Source organism: Amblyraja radiata, chromosome 1 (genome assembly GCF_010909765.2).
Source record: "Amblyraja radiata isolate CabotCenter1 chromosome 1, sAmbRad1.1.pri, whole genome shotgun sequence".
Classification (NCBI taxonomy): domain Eukaryota; kingdom Metazoa; phylum Chordata; class Chondrichthyes; order Rajiformes; family Rajidae; genus Amblyraja; species Amblyraja radiata.
In genome coordinates, this window is record NC_045956.1 from 35,842,792 (window position 1) to 35,852,791 (window position 10,000).

General features: G+C 53.6%; 1 protein-coding gene across 2 annotated transcripts in view; it reads left to right on the top strand.

Annotated features, from left to right (window-relative positions):
* The window catches only part of gne (glucosamine (UDP-N-acetyl)-2-epimerase/N-acetylmannosamine kinase), an 81,085-nt gene that overhangs the window by 47,798 nt on the left and 23,287 nt on the right, over nt 1-10,000 (top strand). For both annotated transcript variants that reach the window (XM_033020485.1, XM_033020492.1), the window contains exons 5-7: nt 1,618-1,830; nt 2,883-2,970; nt 6,267-6,477. In XM_033020485.1, the coding sequence (XP_032876376.1) occupies nt 1,618-1,830; nt 2,883-2,970; nt 6,267-6,477 (512 nt within the window). The remainder of the gene's footprint in view (nt 1-1,617; nt 1,831-2,882; nt 2,971-6,266; nt 6,478-10,000) is intronic.

Here is a 10,000-nt window from a genome sequence, read left to right on the forward strand (position 1 = left end):
TTTCCTGCTATCCCATCTTTAATAACTGATTCTAGCAGTTTCCCCACTACCGATGTTAGACTAACTGGTCTGTACTTCCCCGTTTTCTCTCTCGCTCCCTTTTTAAAAAGTGGGGTTACATTAGCTACCCTCCAATCCTCAGGAACTACTCCAGAATCTAAAGAGTTTTGAAAAATTATCACTAATGCATCCACTATTTCTGGGGCCACTTCCTTAAGTACTCTGGAATGCAGCCTATCTGGCCCTGGGGATTTATCAGCCTTTAATCCATTCAATTTACCTAACACCACTTCCCGGCTAACCCGGATTTCACTCCGTTCCTCCATCTCATTTGACCCCGGGTCCCCTGCTATTTCCGGCAGATTATTTATTCCTTCAATGTCTGTGCTGAACATGATGCAAAGTAAAACTAATCTCCTCTGTCTGCACCTGATCCACATCCCTCCATTTTCTGCATATCCATGTGCCTGTCCAAAGCTGAATGTACTTCTTCTTCTTCTTCCGTATGGCGTGCACAGCCTAAAGTCGGACAACTTGTTCTATTTGATCTTATTTGATTGTGCACTTGGTTGATTGCATTTATTGAAATAGGGCAGACCACATGAAGGTTGCAATCTCCCACCCCAGCTGCATGTTCTTTGCACCCATCACTCACTGTGCATTTTTTTAAATCTTGCCCCGCACATCATCTTTAAACTTTCCCCCTCTGACCTTAAAGATAGTCTTTGATATTTCCATCCTAGGGAAAAAAAGCTCTGACTGTCTACTCTATCTACGCCTCTCATAATTTGGCGTACTTATATCAAGTCTCTCCTCAGCCTCAGATACTCCAGAGAAAACAATTCAAGTCTAACATCTCCTTTAATCCCCTCTAACCCTGGCAGCATTGTGCTAAACCTCCTGGGCACCCTCTACATCACCTCCACATCCTTCCTGTAATGACTATACCTTAAACTACTTGCTTGTTCACCCACCTCTCTACAACATTGACTGCGATGCATGCACTTATTTTTTCATCACCAGTTATGAATGTTACCCTATTTTGAAGCAAGAATAAATAATACTTTAATTGCACTTTTGTGTGTCAAATCAGTGCAAGGCTAACTCAGTAAATGGCGGAGCTGTGGAGAATGTTGCAGAGTGGAGAGATGTGGGAGTACAGGTGCATGGTTGCCTGGAAGTAGAGAGAGGTGGACAGGGGGTGGAGAAGGTGTTTGCCTTCATTGGGAAGCGTACTGAGCACAAAAGTTGGGACATGTTGCAGCTGCACAAGTCGCTGGTGAGACCACACTTGAGTCGTGAGTGCAGTTCTGCTGACCCAACTACAGGAAAGAATGACATTAAATTGGAAAGGGGGCAAAAGAGACTGACTAGAATGTAACCGCACAGGATCAGGCCCTTCAGCCCGTCATGTCTGTGCTGAGCACTGCTGACATTATCAAACATTGTCATTTTGAAAATGTTGATGTACTTGTGAATACTTCTTGTTGCAAGTGTACGTTAACTTTGCTCTCAGTGAACGTGTTGTAACAATGTTTGTTGTTTCACCTGTGAAGATGTATTCTGCATCTTGCTGACTGTGAGCTGTGTGTATCCCACATTGCTGTGTGTTTCCAGGAAGCAAGGAGATGGTGCGGGTGATGAGAAAGAAGGGCATTGAGAAGAACCCCAACTTCCATGCCGTCAAGCACATTCCCTTTGAACAGTTCATCCAGCTGGTTGCCCACGCGGGGCTGATGATTGGTAACAGTAGCTGTGGGGTGCGGGAGGCTGGGGCGTTTGGCACGCCCGTCATCAACCTTGGCACACGCCAAACCGGCAGAGAAACAGGTAACCGGGCACCGGACCTGCCGACACGGCGAGGGTTATTGACACTGGGCACCGGGCCTGCTGGCACAGCAAGGGTTACTGACACTAGGCACTAAAGCCACTGGCACGCCCATCATCAGCATGGTCACACAACAGACAGGTAACCAGCACTGGCACGGCAAGGGTTATTGACGCCCGACCTACCTGCAGAGCCAGGGTTACTGACACCGGGCACTGAGCTCACCGGCAGAGCAAGGGTTACTGACACTGGACCCACTGGCAGTGCAGGGGTTACTGACACCGGGCACCAAACCCACTGGCACGTCATCAACCTGGGCACACGCCAGAGAAACAGTTAAGCGGGCCTGCTAGCACGGCAAGGGTTCCTAAAACCAGGCACTAAACCCACTGACACGGCAAGGGTTACTGACACTGGGCACTGGGGCCCACTGGTAGGGCAAGGGTTACTGGCACTGGGCACTGGGCCCACTGGCAGGGCAAGGGTTACTGGCACTGGGTACTGGGGCCCACTGGTAGGGCAAGGGTTACTGGCACTGGGTACTGGGGCCCACTGGTAGGGCAAGGGTTACTGGCACTGGGTACTGGGGCCCACTGGTAGGGCAAGGGTTACTGGCACTGGGCACTGGGCCCACTGGTAGGGCAAGGGTTACTGACACTGGGTACTGGGGCCCACTGGTAGGGCAAGGGTTACTGGCACTGGGTACTGGGGCCCACTGGCAGGGCAAGGGTTACTGACGCCAGGCCCACTGGCAGGGCAAGGGTTACTGACACCAGGCACCGGGCAGGGCAAGGGTTACTGACACTAGGCACTGGGCCCACTGGTAGGGCAAGGGTTACTGACACCAGGCACCGGGCAGGGCAAGGGTTACTGACACTGGGCACTGGGGCCCACTGGCAGGGCAAGGGTTACTGACTGGGCACTGGGCCCACTGGCAGGGCAAGGGTTGCGTGCCGTCTACATGCCCCCCTCTGTGCCCTGACGTGTGCATGAAATGGTTGCCTTTTGCTTCAGGGGCAGACGCTGACCTTGTCCAAACCTTCCCCACCCACAGGTGAGAATGTCCTCCATGTGCGGGACGCAGACAGTCAGAACAAGATACTCCAAGCCCTGCAGCTGCAGTTCGGCAAGTTATACCCCTGGTACGTCCGTGCTGTTTGCCTTCTTTCACCAAAAATAATTTCATCAAACATTTACAATAATATGACAGTATAAATCAAAACAAAACCCACCGCCATAATACGTCAAACAAATATACGAAATAGATATACGAATCCAGAGGAAGGACATTCTTGCTATTGAGGGAGTGCAGCGTAGTTTAACAAGGTTAATTCCCGGGATGGCGGGACTGTCATACGCTGAGAGAATGGAGCGGCTGGGCTTGTACACTGGAGTTCAGAAGGATGAGAGGATATCTTATTGAAACATAAGATTATTAAGGGTATGGACACGCTAGAGGCAGGAAAGATGTTCCCGATGTTGGGGAAGTCCAGAAGCAGGGGCCACAGTTTAAGAATAAGGGGTAAGCCATTTAGAACGGAGATGAGGAAACACTTTTTCACACACAGAGATGTGAGTCTGTGGAATTCTCTGCCTCAGAGGGCGGTGGAGGCCGGTTCTCTGGGTATTTTCAAGAGAGAGCTAGATAGGGCTCTTAAATATAGCGGAGTCAGGGGATATGGGGAGAAGGCAGGAACGGGGTACTGATTGTGGATGATCAGCCATGATCACATTGAATGGTGGTGCTGGCTCGAGGGGCCGAATGGCCCGCTCCTATTGTCTATTGTCTAAACCACTGTATAACTATATCTCCATCCATATTGAGGATGCATTCAAACCCCCGCGGTGTCCAACAGTCCCGGAACTCCCCCAGGGTAACCATGGACAGCATGTAATCCCTCTCTAACACCACGCGGGCGCGGACGTAACCCCGGAAAAGGGGCAGGCAGCTGGCTCGGGCAGAGCCCTCTTCCGCCTGGCCCCGTGACCCGCGGATGGCCAGCTTGGTCAGGCCCAGGAACAACCCAACCAGGACATCTTCAGCCCTACCCTCCCCCCTACGCACAGCGTGTCCAAAGATGAGGATGGTGGGTGTGAAGTGCAGCCAGAAGGCAAGGAGCAGCCCCTTTAGATGATGGAACAGGGGCTGCAACCTCACACACTCCATATACACGTGGAATACAGACTCTTCTAGCCCGCAAAAGTGGCAGGCGGCTGGCGAGTCTGTGAACCGCGAGAGAAACAGGTTGCAGGGAACTCCTCGGTGCAATACCCTCCTCCCCAGGTCCCCAATGTACAGGAGGAGAATCCCTGCATAGAGGGACCCCCACTGGAAAGGCAGCTCTGGTTGTGTGGGACCAGCTCCCGGGAAGACCGTGTCTCCGGTGTACTATGCACGTGCCGGCAACCGGTGCCCGGCGTGACGTGACATAACGTGACTGTACCGTACGTGGTACTGGCCGTGACATGATAGTACGTAATGGGTGGTACCTGCCGTGACGGCCATTGCTACCGGACGTGGCGAGACGGTGTGTGATAGGCAGTACCTGGCGTGATGTGATGGTACATGTTGGGTGGTATTGAGTTTGATGGGTGATACATGGTGGTACCAGATATGGCGTGACGGGCGACGGTACCGAACATGACGGTACGTGATATGTGACGGTACCGGACATGACGTGACGGTACATGGCGGTACCGGATGTGGCGTGATGGTACGTGAGGGACGAGGGTACCAGACATGACGGGGTGGCTGTACTGGACGTGGCGTGATGGTACATGACAGAATCAGGCGTGACGGTATGTGACGGGCGATGGTACTGGACGCGACGGTACATGACGGCGTGACAGTTCCGCATGTGGTGTGATGGTGACAGGTCCATTCTGGGCAGGGGTGTCAGTATTGCATCCTTAAGCCTATCCTGAGTTTAGACTGAGCCGCTCACATAGGTTAAAACTGCTCGCTTCTCAGAAACACAACTTAGAACCATTACTCTTTCAGAACTTTATTAAAGATAAATAAACACTACAACTAAAATGCTGCATAACATAACAGAATGTTACTGGAAACGACATAGGAATTATCCAAATATTACAAGATGCAACGTACTGACATAGACTCCACTGATATCCTCCGTCTGCATGTGTCGTCGCTGGCTCCACACCACTCATCCCACAGTAACGTGGACTTTGTTCCCATCCTCACAGCTCATCAATGCTGCCCATCGTTTCCACCAGTTGCTCCAAGCTTGTCCTTGCTCTCCATCAGACATCACAGCCCTGATGGTGGTTTACACCACTCTGCTCAGTGACCTGCACATGTTCACAAATCCGTCCATGACATCATGTTCCATAAGTTGAACACTACAACCCTTATGAACACTATTTAAAAAGGAAATCAGGAGGGCCAAAAGGGGTCGGGAAATAACTCTGGCAGATAATATTAAGGGAAATTCATGTTGGTTGGTCTGGGCAAGATGGGCCGAAAGGTCTGTTTCCATGCTGCCTGGCTCCCTGACTTACTGTCATGGATAATCGTGCCACAGTTGTTTTAGTTTTTAAGTGTAGAGATACTAAGCAGAAACAGGCCCTTCGTCTCACCAAGACCATGCTGACAAACGATCGCTGCACATTAACACTATCTTACACATACTCGGGACAATTTACATTTATACTAAGTCAACTAACCTACAAACCTATACGTCTTTGGAGTGTGGGAGGAAACCAGAGATCTCGGAGAAAACCCACGCGGTCACGGGTAGAACGTACAGACTCCGTACAGACAGCAACCCGTAGTCAGGATGGAACCCGGGTCTCTGGTGCTGTAAGGCAGCAACTCTACCGCTGCACCACCGTGTCGCCCCTGTGGAATCAGCTGCCGGATGAGTGGACATTCGGTACATGGAGTCTGTCAGGTTGCTTTGCTTGTGTGAACCAACTTTGGCAGATCCTTCAATAGCTCACCCGTGCCCAAAGCTGTGTGGGAAGGAACTGCAGATGCTGGTTTACACCAAAGATAGACACAAAATGCTGGAGTAACTCAGCGAATCAGACAGCATCTCTGGAAGGAGACCCTTCACACTGGGAGTGAGGGGAGAGGAAGACACAGAGGTATGGACGGGCAAGGTGTGAAAAGGTGAGACATCATAGGGGATGAAGGTGAAGGGAGATGATTAATAGATCATTAATAGAGAAGGTGGCAACGAGGCAAGGTCTGAAGAAGGGTTTCGACCCAAAACGTCACCCATTCCTTCTCTCCAGAGATGCTGCCTGTCCCTCTGAGTTACTGCAGCTTTTTGTGTCTAAAGCTTTTGGCTGATCATTGCTCTGTCCATATTATTTACCTTGAGCTGTATGGAGCAGTGAGGGGCAGGGCAATACCTATGGTGCGGAACTGTTGCCAGCAAACTGGTAAAAATGAATATCATTCTATTTCCAGTTCGAAAATATACGGTGATGGGAATGCTGTTCCTCGGATACTGAAGTTTCTGAAGTCAATAGACATCACGGAACCCTTGCAGAAGAAGTTCTGCTTCCCTCCGGTGAAGGAGTGCAGCTCGCAGGATATCGACCATATTCTGGAGATACAGTGTGCGTTGGCCGTGGACCTGGGCGGAACCAACCTGCGGGTCGCCGTTATCGACATGAAGGTAATGCTCCTTCCCTTCTCGTCTTCGTGCAGGCTCGCCATGGCCTACGCACTCTGCATAACACTTTGTCCACCTGTGTTTGGTACCTGGGAAATGCTATAGCAACTATTGCAACGTTTGAGAAACAGTTAGACAGGCACATGAATAGGACAGATTTAGGTGGATATGGGCCAGACATGGGCAGGTGGGACTAGTGTTGATGGAATATGTTGGTTGGTGTGGGCAAGTTGGGCTGAAGGGCCTGTTTTTAACGCTGTATCACCCTATGACTACTGGTGCTGTGTCACTGAGTTGGTCCCATGACAGTAAAACACTCCAAGGGCAGTCAAGGATGAACAGGCGCAGCGGTAGAGTTGCTATCTTACAGCGAATGCAGCGCCGGAGACCTGGGTTTGATCCTGACTGCGGGTGCTATCTGTACGGAGTTTGTACGTTCTCCCCGTGACCTGTGTGGGTTTTCTCCGAGATCTTCGGTTTCCTCCCACATTTCAAAGAAGTACCGGTTTGTAGGTTAATTGGCTTGATAAATGTAAAAATTGTCCCTAGTGGGTGTAAGTTAGTGTTAATGTGTGGGGATTGCTGGTCGGCGCAGACCCGGTGGGCCGAAGGGTCTGTTACCGCATTGTATCTCTAAACTAAAACAAAACAATGGCGACTAGAGTGTGGGGGGGGGGGGGGATGTCGACGGTTGTGAGGAGTTGACGGAGGATAAGTCAGAGCAGTTGTGGCAGAGGGAGGAGAGTGTTGGAGGCAGCAGAAAGGGTCGTCAGTGGAGGCTGGGCAAGGTGATGGAATAGGAAACATAGAAACAAAGAAAATAGGTGCAGGAGGAGGCCATTCAGCCCTTCAAGCCAGCACCACCATTCATTGTGATCATCCACAATCAATAACCCGTGCCTGCCTTCTCCCCATATCCCTTGATTCTGCTAGCCCCTAGAGCTCTATCTAACTCTCTTTTAAATTCATCCAGTGAATTGGCCTCCACTGCCTTCTGTGGCAGAGAATTCTTCAAATTCACAACTCTCTGGGTGATAAAGTGTTTTCTCATCTCAGTTTTAAATGGCCTCCCCTTTATTCTTAGACTGTGGCCCCTGGTTCCGGACTCCCCCAACATTGGGATCATGTTTCCTGCATCTAGCTTGTCCTGTCCTTTTATAATTTGATACGTTTCTCTAAGATCCCCTCTCATCCTAAATTCCAGTGAATACAAGCCTAGTCTTTCCATTCTTTCAACATATGACAGGCCCGCCATCCTGGGGATTAACCACGTGAAACTACGCAGCACTGCCTCAATAGCAAGAATGTCCTTCCTCAAATTAGGGTGATCAGCCATGATCACATTGAAAACTGCACCCAATACTCCAGATGTGGTCTCACCAGGGCCCTGTACTACTGCAGAAGGACCTCTTTACTCCCATACTCAAATCCTCGTGTTAGGAAGGCCAACAATGCCATTAGCTTTCTTCACTGCCTGCTGTACCTGCATGTTTACGTTCAGTGACTGGTGTACAGGGACACCCAGGTCTCGTTGCACTTCCCTTTTTCCTAATCTGACAGTATTCAGATAATATTCTGCCTCCTTGTTCTTACCGCCAGAGTGAATAACCTCTCAGGAGGGTTGGGGTGGGGAGGTGACTGCTGTGGACAGAAAGGCAGCAGTTTCCTGGGGCTGTTCCAATCTGTGGGGCTCAGCATTGGTGCTGTGGGTAAATTATGGAATCAGGAGGAGGCACGGACAGACAACGGGGGAACAGAAACCGGAAGGCTTCTTGCTGGTGGAGGGCGCAAAATGGTGGGGGTGCGGGATGGGGGGTCGGGGGACGGGACAGGACAGAGGGTGCAAGATGGGGAAGGTGGGAATGTGCAGGACGGGGGGGGGGGGGTAAGGGTGCAGGGGGTGCGGTGGGTGAGTGTGCACGGGGGGCGAGTGTGCAGGGGGGCGAGTGTGCAGGGGGTGCGGGGGGTGCCGTGTGCGGGTGCGAGATTGCAGGGGGTGAGTGTGCAGGGGGATGAGTGGGGGGTGCCGTGTGCAGGGGGATGAGCGTGCGGGGGGTGAGTGTGTAGGAGGGTGAGTGTGCGGGGGTGAGTGTGCAGGGGGGTGAGTGTGCAGCGGGGTGAGTGTGCAGCGGGGAGTGTGCGGGGGATGCCGTGTGCGGGGGGCCGTGTGCGGCGGGTGAGTGTGCAGGGTGCTGAGTGTGCGGGGGGTGAGTGTGCAGGGGGGTGAGTGTGCGGGGGGTGCCGTGTGCGGGGGGTGAGTGTGCAGGGTGCTGAGTGTGCGGGGGGCGCCCTGTGCAGCGGGGAGTGTGCGGGGGGGTGAGTGTGCGGGGGGTGAGTGTGCAGGGTGCTGAGTGTGCGGGGGTGCCGTGTGAAGGGGGTGGCGTGTGCAGCGGGGAGTGTGCGGGGGGGTGAGTGTGCGGGGGGTGAGTGTGCAGGGGGGTGAGTGTGCGGGGGGTGAGTGTGCAGGGGGGTGAGTGTGCGGGGGGGTGAGTGTGCGGGGGGTGAGTGTGCGGGGGGTGAGTGTGCGGGGGGTGAGTGTGCAGGGGGGTGAGTGTGCGGGGGGTGAGTGTGCGGGGGGGTGAGTGCAGGGGGGGTGAGTGTGCAGGGGGGTGAGTGTGGCAGGGGGGGTGAGTGTGCAGTGGGGGTGAGTGGTGCGGGGGGTGAGTGTGCGGGGGGTGAGTGTGCGGGGGGTGAGTGTGCCGGGGGGGTGAGTGTGCAGGGGGGTGAGTGTGCAGGGGGGTGAGTGTGCAGGGGGTGAGTGTGCAGGGGGGTGAGTGTGCGGGGGGTGAGTGTGCGGGGGGTGATGTTGCGGGGGTGTGAGTGGGCGGGGGGTGATTGTGGGGGGGGTGAGTGTGCGGGGGGTGAGGGTGCGGGGGGGTGAGTGTGCAGGGGGTGAGTGTGCAGGGGGGTGAGTGTGCAGGGGGGTGAGTGTGCAGGGGGGTGAGTGCAGGGGGGCGAGTGTGCAGGGGGGTGAGTGTGCGGGGGGTGAGTGTGCAGGGGGGTGAGTGTGCAGGGGGTGAGTGCAGGGGGGTGAGTGTGCAGGGGGGTGCCGTGTGCAGGGGGGTGAGTGTGCAACGGGGAGTGTGCGGGGGCTGAGTGTGCAGGGGAGTGAATGCAGGGGGTGAGTGCGGGGGGGGGGGAGTGTGGGGGTGATAAATGTGCGAGGGGTGGTGAGTGGGCAGGGCATGTGCGGACGTGGCGCCGACGGACAAGAAGCCGAAGCTAAGAAGTGGAAGCCAAATAACCGAATGGAAACTAAGCCGAAACGCCAACTAGCCGAAAGGGCGGGACGCCTAAAAGCCAACTAACCGAAAGGCTGCGTCGCCTAAAAGCAAACTCACTGAATCGCCGCTCTGCCGAAATGGCACCTACCCGAAAAGCGGCGTCGCCTACAAGCCAACGAACCGAATACCGCTCAACAGAAAAGCAAATAACGGACATGACGTTGCCGGGGGGCGGGGCTTGTCAGCGATTGGTCCAGACCCCCACATCCATCACATCACTGTGGCGCAGGCACATGCCGTGA